The 19,458-nt window shown below is 31.0% G+C and overlaps 2 protein-coding genes across 2 annotated transcripts; both read left to right on the top strand.

The window, feature by feature from the left end:
• The first annotated feature begins 5,474 nt into the window (after nucleotides 1-5,474).
• On the top strand, nucleotides 5,475-13,180 carry LOC137823140 (uncharacterized). The gene is made up of 12 exons (XM_068628283.2): nucleotides 5,475-5,731; nucleotides 6,015-6,142; nucleotides 6,349-6,411; nucleotides 7,233-7,354; nucleotides 8,067-8,182; nucleotides 8,270-9,071; nucleotides 9,677-10,408; nucleotides 10,935-11,156; nucleotides 11,236-11,331; nucleotides 11,479-11,673; nucleotides 11,794-11,907; nucleotides 12,583-13,180. Exons 1-12 carry the CDS (start codon nucleotides 5,631-5,633, stop codon nucleotides 12,841-12,843), a joined length of 2,952 nt encoding a protein of 983 aa, XP_068484384.1. The 5' UTR covers nucleotides 5,475-5,630; the 3' UTR covers nucleotides 12,844-13,180.
• A 2,109-nt stretch (nucleotides 13,181-15,289) lies between these two features.
• On the top strand, nucleotides 15,290-16,903 carry LOC137821884 (ARM repeat superfamily protein). Its single transcript, XM_068626676.2, has one exon. It carries the CDS (start codon nucleotides 15,479-15,481, stop codon nucleotides 16,424-16,426), a length of 948 nt encoding a protein of 315 aa, XP_068482777.1. The 5' UTR covers nucleotides 15,290-15,478; the 3' UTR covers nucleotides 16,427-16,903.
• The last annotated feature ends 2,555 nt before the right edge of the window (nucleotides 16,904-19,458 follow it).

The following is a 19,458-nucleotide window of genomic DNA, read 5'->3' as shown; positions in this document are numbered from 1 at the left end:
TTAAGAAATGTAAGATAGATGTTGAGAAGATCTTCAATTCAAGCAATTGAATACATGAACATGGATCATCAACAAGTATTCAAAGACAAAATTCACTTACTCAAATTGGTGTCTAAACCTTATAATATTGATTAAGCAAATGATGTGAAGTAGGGTAAGTAATAGAAGGTTTGGAAGTAAAAAATAAATAAAATTATAATAATAACAAGTGAGTTATTGAAGGTATAAAAAGTATAATTTTTATTATAATGGAATATGTTTAATTAACTTGACAATAATAATAACAGAGTGATATTGCATAAACATGTAATAAGGTGAAAAGTCTATGTAGCGGAGAACCATGTGTGGCATCCCACGTTATACACCCTGGACATGTTTTTTTGTCACCTTAAGTATTTTGAATACATGGTGATTAGCTTAAGCAACCATAATTTATACTATAACATCTTTTCTAAATTTTTGCTCTACCAACCTAAGTAAATATAATATATGGATGGAATTTTACTAGTTAGGCTATGTATCCTTGTTGATCATTAATCATCTGCAAAGAACCATAGGACGAATAACAAAGGAAGTTAATAGTAAATGAAATTATACTTCTTGGACTGTTGGTATAGGTACTTTTATTAATTTATGGAATGATAAATGATGTTTTACTACTTCTTTAGCAAATATTGCAGGGTTATATGATGGTTTTAGCATTTCGGATACCGTCTTTCAGTTTTGAACTGGTTGTGATTGGAATATTCCATTGTCTTTACCGCAGATGTCTATTTTTTTAATCATATTAAGATTAGGGAGAAACAGGATATTCGTAATTGAACTCTTGATGAGTATGGTCGTTTCACTCTTAAATCGGCTAAGATTTTTTTTCTTAGAACCAGGAGTTTTCTATGGTTGAGATAAATTTATTTGGTCTTCATGTATTTCACCTTCCAAAACTCTAGTACTCTGTAAAGTTTTTCATGAGATACAAATCAACATATTCAGAATAAAAGTTTGCTTATATGATTGAAAATATTCCTATTTAAGTTTTGATTGGTACAAATAAATATTAATTTTTATCTAAGTTTTAAGAATACCATTATTACAAGATATCAATGACAATTACAAGAAAAGAAAAAGAAGCTTTGATATTCAGAATAAAAGTTTGATGATTGAAAATATTCCTATTTAAGTTTTGATTGCTACAAATAAATATTAATTTTTATCTAAGTTCTGAGAATACCATTATTACAGGATATCAATGACAATTACAAGAAAAGAAAAAGAAGCTTTGGTAATTTTGCAGGAAGCAATGAAGCAAAGAATAACAGAGAAGAATAGATAAAAACTGAAGAACAAATATAAATAGAGGAGAACATAAATATATTTTGAGCAATTATACCGTTTGTTTGAATTTTCTTATTTTACACATGTTTAAAACTTTCATGTATTTTATAATATTTTATAGTACAGTAAGTGCATTGTATTCTTTTATTTTATTTTTTTCAGAGATCATCCTAATAATAATTAAAAACAAACATTTCTACAACATTTTGTGTTCAATCTTTAAGTTTAAAACTTAAAAAGTTACAGTGCATTAAAAGACACATTCTTTAAAGAAAATGATAACAGTTAGGCTTTTCAACTATTTGCAACTCTAAGCAAATCAATATTTCCATTACATTGAAGTAATAAACAAAAGTGTAACAAGAATATAAAACATTAAAAAAAACCAAATATTCATGTTCTGTATAGTGTTGTAAGCAATAAATGGTCTTAAATACTCATGTTAATGAAACTTAATTTGGTTGGTCAATAACATTGTCGATTGTTTTTTCATCATCTCAATATTTTTTAAAATTTATATTTAATTATTTATTTTTTAATACTAAACTATAAACAATGTTTTCACGTCATGCAAAAAAGTTTGAAATATTTTTAAAAATATGATTCAACTTCTTTTATGGATTTTGTTTTATTTTTAAAATATTCATTATAGATAAACCAAATCTAGTCATTTTCTATAAATTGTGATTTTCAATATTCATTAACTTTAAGAATCATAATTTTTCAAGTATGAAAAGATATTATACAATGTCACTTTATGTAAGAGTAAAGGTTTTTGTATATTTTCAAAAGCAAAAGTTTAATAGTACCTTGTTCATTCATTCTTTTAAAAAATTACATATTAACATACTACAATGAAGAGTACCTTGTTCATTCATTCTTTTAAAAAATTACATATTAACATACTACAATGAAGAGTACCTTGTTCATTCATTCTTTTAAAAAATTACATATTAACATACTACAATGAAGAGTAGTGTTGTACCACATCTTAGAAGGACCTTTATTAGTATACTTAGGCATATATCGCTGCAATATTTACTTGAATTTTTTTTTTAAATATGCATCAAGTAACTTTTTAACATATTTTTACGTAAAAGTCTTTTTTTTATTATTACATATTTAGTCGGAGGAACTAAAATAGTTTTTGCATGTCAGCTTAAGAAATATTCACATGAATTTGAATCCACCCAATAACAAAAAAAAAAATATGACATAAACATTGATTCTCCTTTTCATTTTCTTTTGCCACAACCAAATTATTAAGCTACATAAAATTTACTTCTAAAAGTCACAATTTTGAAATACTGATCCCCAATCAGTGTTCACTTGTAGCAAAAGATGTGGACTGGGTTTGGGATTTGAGTGGTGATGCATGTAATACCAATTGCAAATTGATGTGAATTGTGCTATTTTTAATCTCTATTTTGTGGATGTTAAAGACAACATTAATTCATTTTTTACTTTGAAGTTAGTGTTATTTTTTTACTAATGTCAGGTAATATTGATTCAATTGAAATAAAGGTCACAAGGACAACCGTTATGTTTATTTAGATAATGATTTCACATAAAAATCAACAATTAAAAAATATGATGTAGAGTTAATTTTAAATATTATTAATTGTGAATATTTATTTAGATTCAATTTGTAAATAAGAACAGTGCTTTGAAATAGTCGAGGTATTTGTGATGGTAGTATATGAGTTGAAACCCAAGTGAAAAAGAAAAATATTGAACATATTTAACTCTAAGGATGTGGGCAAGTCTAATTTAAGATATAAGAGCAGATTGTTGACATTTTTTAAAAAAACTATTGAAATTCAATCTAGATATAAAAGAAAATATGATAAACAAAAGAAGGATTACTTAAGATAATTAAAGAAATGTTTTTTTTCACTAATTGCATAGATTATGTATGAAATCATCTATAAATAAATAAAGAAATAATATGCATGGCAAAATAATGGTGATTTTTAGAGTATAATGTTTTTCTAGGTTAATTAAATTGTTAATTCGTGAACTATTTCACACTTTTTACTTATGCTTTAAAATGATTTTGTTTTTCAAATTGGGCCACTAACTTATATTTGTTTTGAATCAGGACTTGTTAATCAAGAAAAACTAATAAAAAAAATTACAAATTCAGGGATCAATTAAAAAAATGTTAGAAACCAAACGATTTTTTTCTAAAATAATTTATGGACCTAATAAAGAATTTAGATCTATCTCCTCCAACTTCCTATCTATATATAAACTCATATATATATATATAATTTTTTTTTTTAATTCCAACCATACCTTTTTAAGTATGATGGAAGTATTGTGTTTTCTTCTTCGTTTTTAAGTGTAGTGATTGCTTATGCTGGTTGAAGTATGTTTTGTTGTATTTTTATTTATTGTGTTTATGTTCACTTATTTTCTTTCATTTTTTTAAAGTTATAAAACACACAAAAAATAGCAAGATGCAAAAATGGAGTAGAAAACTAAAAAAAAAACAATTCACATTGGAGAACATCAAATACAACGAATATTTTCGTCAAGTCTCTCACACACACTTATGAAACTTCTTTCTCAAATATTGTAGTTAGAGATTTTTGGATAATTTATTAGATTTTTGGGTAATTTCTTAAAATTTTGTAAATATGTTAGAATGTAAAATAATTATTGAAATTATGATTAACTAGCCACTGCTATGAGGCTTTTGACCATTTTTTTCTATTTAGTAGATGTTTTCCATGTAACTTTTGGTTTCTAGAATCCATTGAGACTTTTGAAAAAAAAATTCTCATTCTCACTATTACTTATCCTTTGACCTCACTTGCTCCTTTGTCAGCTCCAACTAATTTTAAGGGAGTGTTAAATATATATTTTATAAAGATGAAAAATATTGATATTAATTCTCATTTTTCTAGAAAGAGTTTATGTAAGAGAAAATATATATTAATTTTGTTAATTCCTATGATCATTTAAAAAATATATTGAAGGAGGAGTCCTCAAACTAACTACACATGATATGTTTAATTAGTTTTGATATTTATGTTATTAGTTCAGATAACATAATCTATTTTTTACTAATTATATTTTCTCCTATAAACTAATAACTCGTAATAATTTAAACACACAATATCTGAAGATGTGAATATAGGATAAGAGTATAACTTTTTTTAAGTATAATTTTTAACTCGAATTCTTAATTATTGTATATGTTGTCTGTTCTAGTAATTTATGAATTTTGAAATTAATTTATGAAATAAAGTTTACGTTTATTTATATTGTTGGAAAACAAGTTAGTCATTAAGGTTAATCTTGAAAGGTGTGAGATTACAGTTGCAAGTTCCACGTGTAGTCTTTGTGATATCGAAGAGGAGACTAGTATCCATTTTTTCTTTGAGTGCAAAATTGCTTGGTTATTGTGGAACCATTGTTTGGAAACATAGAAACAAAGTAATCTTTAAAGGGGAGTAGTAGATGTACTAGAAACTTTTGTTTTTGTTCAATTAAAGGTTTGGTCATGTGTTACATCACATTTTGCACATTTTTTCTTTTCTGATGGATGCATAGATCCATTAGTTTGTATGAGGATGATCTCATGATATCTAGTGAGATGTATAAGATTTGATCACATCTAAAGTAATTCATATTTATTCATTTTTTATTATCGACAAAAAAATAAATTAAATGTTCTTAACTTTAGATGATGTGTGTTTTTTAACACACATTTCTCAAACTGAAACATGTATGCATAAAACTATATAATATAGGTAATTCGATAGCTGCCAAATAACGGATGACCTGATAAATTTAATAAACTCTTATTAGAATATATTTTTTTATAATTTTGATTCTATATTAAAAAATAAATTTTAAACCTAAGTTTACATTAAACCGTTTATAAGGTGTAATTTCCATACATTTATTTATATATATATATATGTATATTTGTGATCTACAATACATGTTCAATTTTTAATTAATGATATTATATAATTAAAAAATATAAATTGAAACATTTAATAGTAAAATTTAAAATAATTAAATTAGCTAAGTATATCAAACAATTAAAATCAAGATAAATTCCAAATATTATTTTCTAGTTTTTCGTCCATTATTTTCAAATATAAATTATTTTCCTAAATATTTTCGTCCATTGTTCTCTTTTTGGTTCTTGTTAAAACGTTGGAAGTTTTGGTTTGCGCGAGAAGTCGGCTTATATCTTTGGTAGACATAGTCCTGGACTGTGAGCAACGCAGATTCGAAACACTACCACTCTTCAGATCCGTGCTCGTGGCTGAATCGCCATGGCTATGGCGATTAGGGTTTTTCTCCTCCTTTTCCTCTTTCTCTCATCAACTAATATCGGTTATTCGCTTTTCGAAGATCAAGTTGGTCTCATGGATTGGTGAGTTCAACGACTCTTATTTATTCACGTATTCACTGAATGCTCTCTTAAACCCTTGCGATTATTCGATTGGGTTTTGTTCCACTCCTCCTATTCAATACGTTCTCTTTCTCCACTTGTAATTATCGCCCGAACACTTCGATCTAATTTCACCTACGCGTTTAATTGCGTTGTTGATCGATTATTATACTGGATAAAGAGATTTCCTTTTCTAATTGCTAATTTCTCTCTTGTGCAATTTAAATGTTAGTGACCACTGAATATGTTTGACTACTAATTATAGGCACCAACAGTATATTGGGAAAGTAAAGCACGCTTTGTTCCACACTCAAAAGACTGGCCGGAAGCGTGTTTTGGTGTCCACCGAAGAGAACGTTGTAGCTTCACTCGACCTTCGTCATGGAGAAATTTGTAAGTTGGTTTTGTTTAACTGCTTATGCTGACTCCATTAAATTATTTGTTATATCATATTGTCTGCGATTATGCTCCAATCAAATGGATGAAGTTGAACTGGTTTAAAAGTAAATCAAGCCTTCCCAAGCAATGACCGTTGCTTGCTTAACTATTTTGTTTTCTTTGTTTAGAATCAGAAATGCTGAACTCTGTTTTGTTTGCAGTTTGGAGGCATGTTCTTGGGACCGACGATGTTGTTGATGGACTTGACATTGCCCTGGGAAAATGTATTGTGCTTTAACCTTTGACTGTGTAGAGCATTGCTTCATACTTATATATTCTTTACTATACTGCAGAAACGTAGAGCAGTTTTACTGTACATTATATTTTATCATCCAAAATATGTCATCATAAGTATGTTACGGTGACCAGTGTTGCACTAGTGTCCATGATTCTCCTTGTTCATGATTCTTTGCCATTCTTTTTATTCAAACTTGTTCAGTCTATTTTAAATTTTTATTTCCCTTCTAAATATATCTACGTTTGGATGTCAACTGGATGCCGATGTCCTCTGCTTACATAATGACTTATATTTCTTCATAAAATGCATGGTCAAAAGTAGTCGTATTGAATGATTATCAGCTGTGGTAGAACATGAACATCTTGGAATTGGAGATCTAGATCCTGGACATGTCAACATGTTTGCATGACTCTAAGTGTGGGGAGATATCCTAGTTTAAACTGCTTTATTGTTAATAGATAACTTTTTAGTTCGACTTCTTTCCCAGTTTTAAGTGTGTAGTATCCAAATCTCCTTTGGTTGTATAATATAGCTTATGTGTATCATAGATGGAAGAAATGTTCTGTGTTTGTTGTCCACTTCTTCTGAATAATGATGTAAAATCAATTGAAAGATGTCTGCGTGACCATCGTGCTGACCATTATCACATACAGTGATTTCTTAGCTTCAAGTTTCATTAATTTTTCTTTGTTTGTGAGATATTGTTATCTTGTCCAAGTAAATTTTTTTCTGTGTTTAGATTTATTTAAATGTTTAGTTTACATCGGTGGTGATCAAATTCATTAACTATGCATTTAAATGCTTCAGATGTCATAACTCTTTCCTCGGATGGGAGTTTATTGAGAGCATGGAACCTTCCTGATGGACAGATGGTCTGGGAGACTCCCCTTCAGGGCTCAAAGCAATCAAAGTCAATATTATACATTCCAGTGAGTGAATGACTTTTTTTCTTGATATTTTAAATACTATAATTTCTTTTGTAGATTTATCCGAAACATCCTCTAGAGCAATGGAAAGGATTCATGTAGACTGAAATACAAGTACTACATTAAGAGTTAGACTTCTAATTCCCTTGGACATAATTAGAGAAACCCCTCCTTGAAATATAATTGAGTTGCTAATGCAAATAAGTTGACCTAATGTTATACTCGAAGATTCAAGCATTCGTTTCTATCCAAGCGCATGATGCTAATGCGAACACATCTACTCAGTATTTTTTTCTTGCTCTGCACATGTGAACACTGGTTTTCTGGTTTTTGGCTGAACACTAGATCAGGATGGTGTTGTTTTAGATTGATGATTCCACCTATTGGTAAAATACTGTTGTTGTATGTTAAACGCCTAAAACTAAGTTACTTTTATTTTCAACAGAATGGTCATTTAACATTTAAGTAATTTAGCCAACAAAATTGTTCAGACTTGTGCCACTTACCCTGTAAACATTCCTCATGTACCCAATTTTCACCTTCAGTATTTTTTGTGATCACTATAACGAGCCTGCATTCAGCAGCTCTTTTTGTAAACCTGCCCTTGGTATTGGTTTATTGAAGTGTAGGCTTGTAGCTGAACCCGAGAGTGCATGAGTGATTTTCTTACGCATGGAATTAAGTTCTGTTTTTTTTTTTTTTTTTTTATTTGCAGAAAAACCTGAAAGCTGACAAGGATGATTTGATCCTTGTTTTTGGTAAAGGCTGTCTCTATGCTGTTTCTGGCATAGATGGTGAAGTTCTCTGGAGGAAAGATTTCGCGGGTGAAAGGTATGACAGACTCAGAGTTTACTGAGCAAGATGTTTTTTTTAAAGTTTGACTTGCCGTTAACATTGTTATCTTCATCGTATTTGCAGCATTGAGGTTAGCCGTATTATTCAGTCTACTGACAAGATCTATGTAGCTGGTTTTGTTGGCTCTTCAAAGTTCTATGTGTATGGATTGAATGCTGATACTGGAGAATTGCTCAAGAATGATCATACAATACTTCCCTGTGATACTTTTGGGGAATTATTATCAGTCTCAGGTGATAAATTTGTGGTATTGGATAAGATGAGGTCTAAGATATTGACCATAAACATCAAGAATGGAGAGATTAGTTACAAACAAAAGCCCATTTCAGACCTCATCAAGGATTCATCTGGACAGGCAGTAATATTGCCATCAAGGCTTCCTGAGTTGTTTGCATTGCGTATTGATTCCCATCTTCTTACAGTTAAAGTGACAAATGAAGACGACTTGGTGCTGGTGGACAAAATTAATAATGCAGCAGCTGTTAGTGATGCTCTGTCAATTTCAGAGGGTCAACATGCTTTTGCATTTATTCAACACGAAGGCAGTAATATTCGCCTCTTTGTAAAAGATATTAATGATCGGAATGGTGAGTTACTCAAGGAAAGTATAATAATAGACCATCAAAGAGGGAACATTGAAAAGATTTTTATAAACAATTATGTGAGGACAGATAGATCTTATGGTTTTAGAGCATTGATGGTAATGGAAGATCATTCGCTCTTATTAGTACAACAAGGAGAAATTGTCTGGAGTAGAGAGGATGGCCTTGCATCAGTTGTAGATGTCACAACGTCTGAACTACCTGTGGAAAAGGAAGGTGTATCAGTGACAAAAGTTGAACAGAACCTCTTTGAATGGCTTAAGGTATGCCTTTGATCTTTTTAATCAGGACACACACACACACTGGTTTACACTGGTGTAAGACTTAGCACTCTAACATCATTTAACTGATCCAACATTGAAAGATAATTGTATATTACTGTTTTGTGTCAAAACATATAAAAGTTAAGCAACAGCAAGAATATAAGCAATGGCAACACCTTGATATATATAAATGAGGTATTATATGATTTTGGATTATTTTAGGATTTTTTGATATGATCTATATGATTAAAACTTTCAATCCAATAGCAAGTTTTGATTTAGATTTATCCAATAAAAAATTATTGAATGATGTAATTGACTTGAACTTATACCAGTGTGAACTGGTCACTAATTCTGTATGTACTATTTTTATATTTTTTTATTAGAAAAAGCCCCCAACTCATCAATTAAAAAATGACCATCATTCACAGGGGTAACCAAAATACCATTTGGAGAGGGAAAAGTCAACATAATGCTGACATGTGCAACTTTCCTGATAGTTTTATCTATTTTGTATCCATTTATTATAGATTGATGTTTTTATCTGGATATCATTAACTCTTTTTTTAATGGTAGTTTTTTATGTTTTGATTTATTATTGAAAGGGACATGTGCTGAAGCTCAAAGGAACTTTAATGATTGCAAGCCCTGAGGATGTAGTAGCAATTCAAGCACTGAGGTTAAGGAGTTCTGAGAAAAGCAAAATGACTCGTGATCATAATGGTTTTCGTAAGTTGCTTATAGTACTTACAAGGGCTAGAAAGGTTTTTGCTTTGCACACTGGAGATGGACGTATAGTTTGGTCTATTCTACTTCATACACTACGTAAAACAGAAGTGTGTGAACATCCCGTTGGGCTTAACATTTATCAGTGGCAGGTTCCACATCATCATGCCTTGGATGAGAATCCATCTATCCTTGTAGTTGGGCGATGTGGACCAGGTTTGGCTGCACCGGCCGTTCTTTCTTTTATTGATGCATACACTGGGAAGGAACTCAATTCTTTGAGACTTGCCCATACCATTGCTCAAGTTATTCCTCTGCCTTATACTGATTCAACTGAACAGCGTCTGCATCTAATTATAGACATAGACCAACATGCATACCTATACCCAAGAACTCCTGAAGCTATTGACATTTTGCAACATGAATTTTCAAATGTGTACTGGTACTCAGTGGAGGCTGATAATGGTGTTGTCAGAGGTCATGCCTTGAAGAGTAATTGCATTCACAAAATAGTGGATGAATACTGCTTTGATTTCCGGGATTTATGGTCTATTGTATTCCCATCTGAATCAGAAAAGATTATTGCAACGGTAACCAGAAAATCGAAGGAGGTAGGGCACCTTTGGCATTACGTTTTTATTTGTTAAAAGAACATTTCTTTTATAAAATAAAATTGATTCTGTTATATTGTACTTTGTCTGTATTAACCTTTTTACATTTTCAAGAAATATAAATGTCCTATGTCATTATTTAAAATACTCCTTTTTTTTTCAAGTAAGTACGAGTTTAAAGGTTGCTTTACCTTATGGTGAGTTTTATTACTAATCAATAGCATTAATGAGTGAGTCTCAATTTGGAGGGATTTTGCAAATGAATTTTTGATCTACTAATAATCATGTAGAGTGATGTTTGTCATTCTTGTCCAAATCTAGTAAGACTCTTTTAATCATATGCCTTGTATATTCCTGAAGTCATATTAGTTGTATCTATACTAATCCGAGTATGTAGAAATGATCACAAACAAATAATATGACAATTAAGGGTTTCTCTCATGTTCATGTTTTATGTTGACCTATTTTCCGTTGAGTTTTAATCATTGCTTCTTCCTAAAGTTGTTATTCCCCTTTTTCCATGTAGGTTGTTCATACTCAAGCAAAAGTTATGACTGACTATGATGTCATGTATAAGTATGTATCGAACAATATACTTTTTGTCGCAAATGCAGCACCTAAAGCCATGGGGGAAATTGGAACAGCCACCCCAGAGGAGGCATGGTTAGTCATCTATATCATTGATACCGTGACTGGTCGCATATTGCATAGAATGACACATCATGGTTGCCAGGGTCCTGTTCGTGCAGTAAGTTTTTGAACTACACTTATTTAAAAGGTGTAAAACTATTTTTTTTTAATATCTTACGTGAATATTGCTTGTATAGGTATTTAGTGAAAACTGGGTTGTCTATCACTATTTTAATCTCAGAGCACACAGATATGAGATGTCAGTTATTGAGGTCTATGATCAGTCTCGAGCGGTATGTCCTTAACTTGTGTATCTTCATTTAATGACCCCTCACTATCTTGTTTTGGTATATGTTATTATCTCTTTTAGTCTGTGTTCATTCTTATGTTTGAGGTACTGATCTATTCTCATTCTGGTGTGATATCCTTGATTTTCACAGGATAACAAAGATATCTGGAAGTTTGTTCTTGGGAAGCATAATCTTACATCACCCATGTCTTCTTATTATCGGCCAGAAGTTACAACAAAATCACAGTCGTACTTTTTTACCCATTCTGTGAAAGCAATTGATGTGACTTTGACGTCCAAGGGTATAACTTCTAAGCAGCTTCTTATTGGAACAATTGGTGACCAGGTTGGTATTATTTACTCGACCAAGTTTTCAACTTGAGATCAAGAAACAATCTTTTTTATCATTTAATTTCTTCAATGAACTCTTAAATTTTGGGTTGTCAACTGGGATTTTTATTTCCAGGTTTTGGCACTTGATAAACGCTTTTTGGATCCTCGGCGCACACTTAATCCCTCACAAGCTGAGAAAGAGGAAGGGATTATTCCTCTGACTGATTCATTGCCCATCGTTTCTCAGGTTTATTTTGTCTCTTGTTCTTTTTCTATATCCATGAAAAAAAGAAAAAGGTTAACAAATGGTGCTATCATTAGTGGATTCTCAATGTATGGTGTTAGCTTGTTCTAATATGTTTTGATTTATGCATTTTCCTTTTTCATTGTAAATGTTAAATTACTTTTATTCAGGTAGATAGAGTACGTTAAAAAGAGGGTAGAGGTTATTTTGGTTGACTAAAATAAAGGGCTATATAGTGTTTATCCTCAAGATAAGAAGATAACATGAACCCATTAATATATATAGCCATGCATGCATAATATATGTGCAGTCAATTTCTGGTATAGTTCCCCCTATTTATATATATATATATATATATATATATATATATATATATATCTGCTTACAAAGAATGTTTGCAGTATACAAGTAACTCGTTCTTGAGTTCAAGGTTGAAGGAACAGTAGTATTAGTAATCAATCACTACTATATTTGGGTAGGAAAAATATGACTTTATCTCTGTTTTACTTGCTGCGACCGCTATTTATATATTTTTCCCCTCAATGGACAAAGCTTACTTAGCAGGGCTGCTTAAGGAAATACATATGCTTGATCACCAACTTCAACCTCATGCTTCTACTTGGGCTTTGTGTACTTGTAAACATGCATTTCTTATTTTCTCTTCTTGAATTTCTGCAGTCCTATATTACACATTCCCTTAAAGTGGAAGGTCTGCGAGGTATCGTAACAGTGCCTGCCAAGCTGGAGTCTACATCCCTCGTATTTGCCTACGGAGTAGATCTATTTTTTACTCAGATTGCTCCTTCTAGGACTTACGATTCATTAACTGAAGATTTCAGCTATGCTCTACTTCTTCTAACAATTGTTGCACTTGTAGCTGCAATATTTGTCACTTGGGTATTATCCGAGAGGAAAGATCTACAAGAGAAATGGAAATGACCTGTCCTCCATTTTTGCCAATTTCTCTAATTTTTTAGTTTTAATTAGGTTTATCTATGTTTCTATGTTAGTCATTAGTTAAGTTCGGATTACGGTTAAATCTTGTAGCTTGAATTGCAAAAGTAATGTAAAATTCCATTACATTCCATTGTTTGAGGTTGTATGGAGGATATCTTCATTTTAATGACGTAAATTGAGGAGTACGAAAGATAATCATGAACTCCCGAGGCCGGTTGCATTGTTGTGCAATAATTATGGTTGGCTTACACTGATGAAATATCTTCTATCCAATCATTTTCCTTTTATGATTAATTAAAGAGTTAGTTCATTGTTTTAATTGCATAGATATTTTTCTGTCAATGGTTTTGGTCATTAGTATTTGTCATGAATGTTTTATCATTGTTGTTAAGGTAACGATATTAAGATGGTTGCCGGAGCCATTGCTTACACTGAAATTGCAGTTTTTTTACCTGAGCATTGATACACTGATTCACTGTGTGGAAGTAATGGATTAAGATCCTTTACAGTTTTCAAAAGATCTACATAATATGATCTTATTCATTAGATTGTTTCATATATAATAAAAATAATTTATAAAAATAGTTTAATAAATCCAAACCAAGTAACAGCATCACACGCTGCAGTCTAGTTTTGAACTCCAAAAGATCTTGTTTATACACGGATAAAGGTTTCATTATATATCAAATTACATTTAAATATGTTTATATAATATAAAGATGTCGATTAGTTTATAAATATTGAATTTAAATATATATATATATATATATATATATATATTTATATTGTCGTGTACTAATGAATATATTACTGTATTAATGAGTTAATTATTTAATGTATTATATATACCATTTAAAAAGGAATATGTTTTTTTTATTAAAATGTAATTTACGGTGAAAACAAACTTAGTTGACGTAATAAACTGTGACTATAACCACACATTGGATTTTTACATGCAACAGTAAAAATTACTCAATGATTGGAATCATATCAAAATAATATCTTAGGCGAAGCATCTTATAACAAATATAAAGCGCGATTCATTCAAACCATCTGCTATTGGAAAACTTACTACACACACATGGGCATTAAAATGCTTAGGTTATTTGATAAAAGCGTATGGGCCATAAGGAGTAGTTCATATTTAAAATGTCTAGAGGATTTGGCCATTTGCCTCCATTTAAGAGCCTATTCTTTTCAATATTTTTCATAATATTTCTATTTTTTTAAATTATTTTTTAAAAAATTAATCAGAATAAAAATAATTTTATATCATAATTTAAATTATTTATTATAAATATGAAATATAGCTTATATATTTAAATATATTTATTATAAATGTTCATTAGAAATGCATAAGTTAAAACACAGTGTATTATAAAACTTCATAATTTTTATTTAGATACCAATCTATGATTAGATTACATCACTAGATTTCATTTCAATTAGATTATTTTACATATTTATTTCGAAGGAACACTTCAAATATTTCAATAAATTATACAAGAAATAAAAAGAATGAAAGAAAACAATGTGTTATTGCAAAGATCGAATAAGATTCTAATCTTGTAAATATATTTAGTCCTCGCAATCTTTCTTCTCGGCTCTACTCAATCTTGCAAAAGATCAGGATTATCTAAAAAATACTTCAATGCTGAAATAAGTAAAATATATTAATCAATAATTAATATAATTGAACTTAACCTTTATCTATCACTTGAATATGTAATTATACTTCTTTTGATAAACTTTACTGTTTATGGATTTTGCTGAGATCCAATCCTTTTATTAATAATTGATTTCAGCTTACTTAATAATGTTAATCTTTATATGAATGATAATCAGGTTAACTTAAGGTTAACTTAACTTGGCCGAGAGGTAAAAGCCAAGATATTATTAAAAAAATTTGTCTACTTATGCAGTGTATTATATCTATTTTCGTTTTAGTTATAAAAATCTTAAGCATATTATTATGTAACGATTTGATGTAATGTGTATCTAACTAATAATTGACTGGGTTAAGAGATACCATTTCTTTTTCTTTTTTCAATTTTAAACACATGTGCTATATTCATTATTGCATTATATTAACTGATAGCAGAAACTCACCAGATGCGTATCTATTCTGTACTCTTGAGATTTTCTTGAAAAGAAATGCATGTAACAAACTTCTGAGTTCTTCACAACTTCTTCATAGTATACTTCTTTTATCCAGGAGTATGGAAAAACAATAATTTGACAACTCTAAAAAAATACACCCATTTAATAACCCAACTCAATAATATAATGTGTATTGAAAATTGAAGTTAAATTTTTTTATTACTCTGAGTTATGAGGCAAGTAAGTGTATTTTTGTTTAGTGGGTCCAAAATATCAGCTTACCAAAAAAAATAAAACAGAAATAATAAGTAAAATGAAGAGGGAAGTGGAAGTGACTCAGATAACATTTGACCCATTCCATTGTTTTTCACAAAGGTGACAGAAATAATAGACCCAGGTCGTACCAACAACAGTGTCATTATTGTCCCGACCAAACCCAAAACGGAACACATCCCACTTCATTCACAAACAAAAACACTACTACCCTACGCTCTCATCTCTTCCAACTGCTTCCACCATGAAAACCCATCAACAACCAAAACTCAAAACCCAACTATTCTCTTGTGGCTTCTTCCGCCACTGCGCTCAGACCGTTCTAAGTCCTACCGGCGGCGCCACCCCACCTCTTCCTCACACTCCCCCAAGCTTCCAATGTGAATCCTCCACCTCCTCCTCTTCCTCCACCACTTCCCAAAGCTTCACCCAGTGGAGATTCTCTCCCCCAACCCCCACTCAAAACACTCCCAACACCAACACCAACACCAACAATCTCATCAAAACAAACACAAACACAAACACAAGCTTTGATGTTGTTCCTCTTCCTCCTCCTCCACCACCACCACAAATCCACAACCTCCAAGAACTCTTCCACGTTTCAGAACTCCAGCTAACAACAGACCCAGCTTCTGCTCTTCAACTTCTAGAACGTTCTCTTGTTCCCAACCCTCCTCAAGAGCAGCCTCCTTGCCCTCCCAACCTCATGCACGCTCTCACGCGCAACCTCGCCCTCGCCAAACCCGCCACCAAGATCCTCTTCGCACTCTGCCTCTCCGATGTCAACCGCCGCGTAGCTGTGGAGACTGGCGCCGTCTCCGCCGTGGTCGAGGCGGCGCTCGAACTCGACGGCGCCCCCGCCGAGCGCGCCCTAGCCGCCCTGGAGCTCATGTGCACGCTTCCAGATGGTGCTCACGAGGTCCGCGCTCACGCCCTCGCAGTCCCAGTCATGGTCACCATGATGGGAAAGACCGCTGCCCGCGCCAAGGAATACGCCATTGGAGTCCTAGCCGTCGTGTATGGCGGCTCCGCATCCGACCAGCACACCGCCCCGCCTGAGGAGGTGGCGCGTGCGGTGGAACTCGCTCTCCAGGGCGAGTGCAGCGCTCGGGCCAGAAGGAAAGGTGCGCAGCTGATGAAAACGCTGAAACAACTCTCTGAAGCCGAGTCTCTCCCTCTGGACACCAATTGAAGTTTGTTAAACAAAATTAGTTTTTTCTTCTTCTAAGTTTTCATTAAACTTTGACTGTCACAAAAAAAAAAAATCTCTATTAGAAATAGAGAAGTTAAAAAAATGCTTCCAATTCATTGTGTTTCTTCTTATTGTTAGTGAGATGTTATACATGTAATGTAACTGTGTTACAGAGTTGAAGTCACATGAGAGTCAGAAACACAGTTAAAGAGCTTTGCCACTGTTGTGACCAAAATGGAAATGGGAGCTGTGTTTTAGAATCTTTGTAAAATAAAGTAGCACTTTTGTACTTTTCATTTTTTTCATTTGCACAGTATTTTGAGTTATTCCTGTGCTGCTTTTTATGGATTTGACCTATTTGTAATGCCTTCTCTTGCACTGTTATCAAACTTGTTGTGTATTTTGTTTTTCTAGTTTATAATTATCATCATCATTATTATGATGAATTATGAACAATGACTTGTTTTTTCAGCTTAATTGATTTGTATTTATTGATTGTGATTTTGTTATTGTCACCTTGTTCATTGATCAGCAATTGCTGGAGATACATATATCACTATCAGTTGACTACAATTAATAGTTTGTGTTGGAAAAATAGTTTACCTGTTGATGATTTAATGGATATGTGTTCATGGACATTATTGAAATAAAAAGTTTTTTTTTAATATTTTTTATTTTCTGTAATAACATGCTACGATTCCTATTTATCAAATAGATTTAGGTGTTTTTTTGTTTATTATCACGCTATCTCAATGAAATATTTATTAATTTTAAGGATAATAAATATTTATTAAAAAATAATTAATATTTTTAGAAATATCCATTATTAATAACATTTTTTTATGCAATTTAGGCTTAACTTTACTTTAATGGTCAATTTTATTTGAACCTTCATATGATTAAGTATATGGATGTTTATCCATCCATTATTTTTCAACATGTTATACTTATATTCCATGATATAGGGTGACATTTGAATTAATCTTGACAACATTTAAACTAAATAAATGACATGTTAATAAAAGTTGAAATGTCAACAAATTTGCAAGATTAAATTAGAAAATCAAAGAGCAATGAAAAACTTTTCACCTTTATATAATATAACATATATACATATACTATAACTCAATATTCTAATATAATATATATTTGTCTATAAATCCATTAATTTTTAGTATTTCGTAATTCACTGTTATATATTTAACTTATTACACATGTTAATGTTTATTATACCAGTGGAATATATTATATTAATGATTTTTAGGATGTTATAGAAAATAAAAAGTTTATAAATCCATTAATTTTTAATATTTGTAATTAAATATTATACTTATTATATCCGTTAAATGTATTATTTGTTTAAGGATGTCACGGAAACAGAAAGTTTACTTTGATTAGGATTATATATTGTTTTTTAACTAATGCTAAATGTTTAGAATTATTGTTTATAATATAATATAAAGTTAACAAATTAACCATCAAATAAAAAGAATTTTAAGTTTAATTAAAAAAAAATAAAAAATTGTAAAAAAATAGTTTTTCTAGGTGATTTATTCCCCCAAAGTTACTCATAAACTTACGATGAACTTTTGAACTGTTTTATGTTTTTTTTTTTATTTTTTTATTAAAGGTTTCATGTTAAACATTATTATGTAACTTGACATTTCAGTTAGGCTAGACTGACATCTCAAGTAACAACAATCATCCGTCATCACATGAAAAAAAATATTATTAAAAAAAAATAAAAAATACCAAAGTATGGAGAGACTAAATCAAAACCCGTATGTTAATAAAAACGATACATAAGTAGACTATATCTATATTCATAAAGAATTTTAAGAATAAACTAGATGGAAACCTATTATACCAATTAAATGATTCTCTATAAATAAATCCTAAATTAGCCAACTTATCAACACACACATTCGATTCACAAAAAATATGAGCAACCTTAAACCTGATTTTCCCACAGTAATTAAGACAAATATTCAATCCATTACGAAGCATCCACAAAACATTAGTCCTAGCAGTAAACGCAACACAAACCAATGCAGAATCACATTCAAGCTAGACATTAATAAGCCCCTTCTTTTGAGCTTCCTCCATAGCATATATAACTCCATAAAACTCAGTAACCATAACAATTTGAACTTCAAAAAACACAGAGAAAGCACCAATAAATTCCTCCTTACTCCAACGGAAAATACCTCCACAAGTAGCAAGACCATGATACCCCTAACAGCCCCATCAATGTTAATTTTAACCCAGCCTGGTGAAGGAAACTCATCTAATAGGAAGAAGATGAAGAACTTTACTATCACGAGTATTAATACAAAAAAACTTAATCACCTTGAAATCCAACATATCATTCTTCATTGAAGCTTTAGACGAATTTTTCACTAGACAAGTTAAATCTTTAATTACCAAAATAACTCTAAAAACCTCAATCTTATTCTGAAATCTAGCATAATTCCTCATACGCCATATCATCCAAATAGAAAAAGTTATCACAACAAGCTTAATCAATTTAACCAAAGGACTAACATCACTCTTAATAAAAGAAAGAAGATCATCCTTATTAGAGAAATATGAAGTAAGAAAAATTTGTCAGACCCAACTCTAAATATGCAATACATTAGAACATTCAAAAAAAAAAAAATGCTGAATAGATTCCTCATGTTTTTCACAAAGCGTACATATAAAACATATATACAAACCTTTATTCTGAATATGTTGATTTGTAGGAAACCGTCCATGAAAAACTTTTCAGAGTACTAGAGTTTTAAGACGGAATAGATGAAGAACAAATTAATTTACCCCAACCACCGGGAACTCCTGGTTCCAAGAAAAAAGTCTTAGCTAATTTAAGAGTGAAACGACCATACTCATCTAGAATCCAATTAGGAATGTCCTGTTTCTCCCTAACCATGATATAATTAAAAAAAATGAGTCATCTACTGTAAAGATAAAAGAATATTCCAATCACAACCTGTGCAAAACTGAGAGTCTGTATCCGGAATGCTAGCACCATC

This window comes from Phaseolus vulgaris, chromosome 9 (assembly GCF_051622355.1).
Source record: "Phaseolus vulgaris cultivar YP4 chromosome 9, ASM5162235v1, whole genome shotgun sequence".
NCBI classification, from domain to species: Eukaryota; Viridiplantae; Streptophyta; class Magnoliopsida; order Fabales; family Fabaceae; genus Phaseolus; species Phaseolus vulgaris.
Note: the sequence above shows the minus strand (reverse complement) of the source record. Positions and strands in the feature narration are given on the sequence as shown.

What these genes read in the sequence shown, in the direction of transcription:
- LOC137821884 (XM_068626676.2), top strand. Translation starts at nt 15,479, where the DNA reads ATGAAAACCCATCAACAACCAAAACTCAAAACCCAACTATTCTCTTGT.
- LOC137823140 (XM_068628283.2), top strand. Translation starts at nt 5,631, where the DNA reads ATGGCTATGGCGATTAGGGTTTTTCTCCTCCTTTTCCTCTTTCTCTCA. An exon ending in TGACATTGCCCTGGGAAAAT is followed by an intron (nt 6,412 to 7,232) that starts GTATTGTGCTTT and finishes TAAATGCTTCAG; the next exon opens with ATGTCATAACTCTTTCCTCG. An exon ending in TTGGAACAATTGGTGACCAG is followed by an intron (nt 11,674 to 11,793) that starts GTTGGTATTATT and finishes TTTTATTTCCAG; the next exon opens with GTTTTGGCACTTGATAAACG.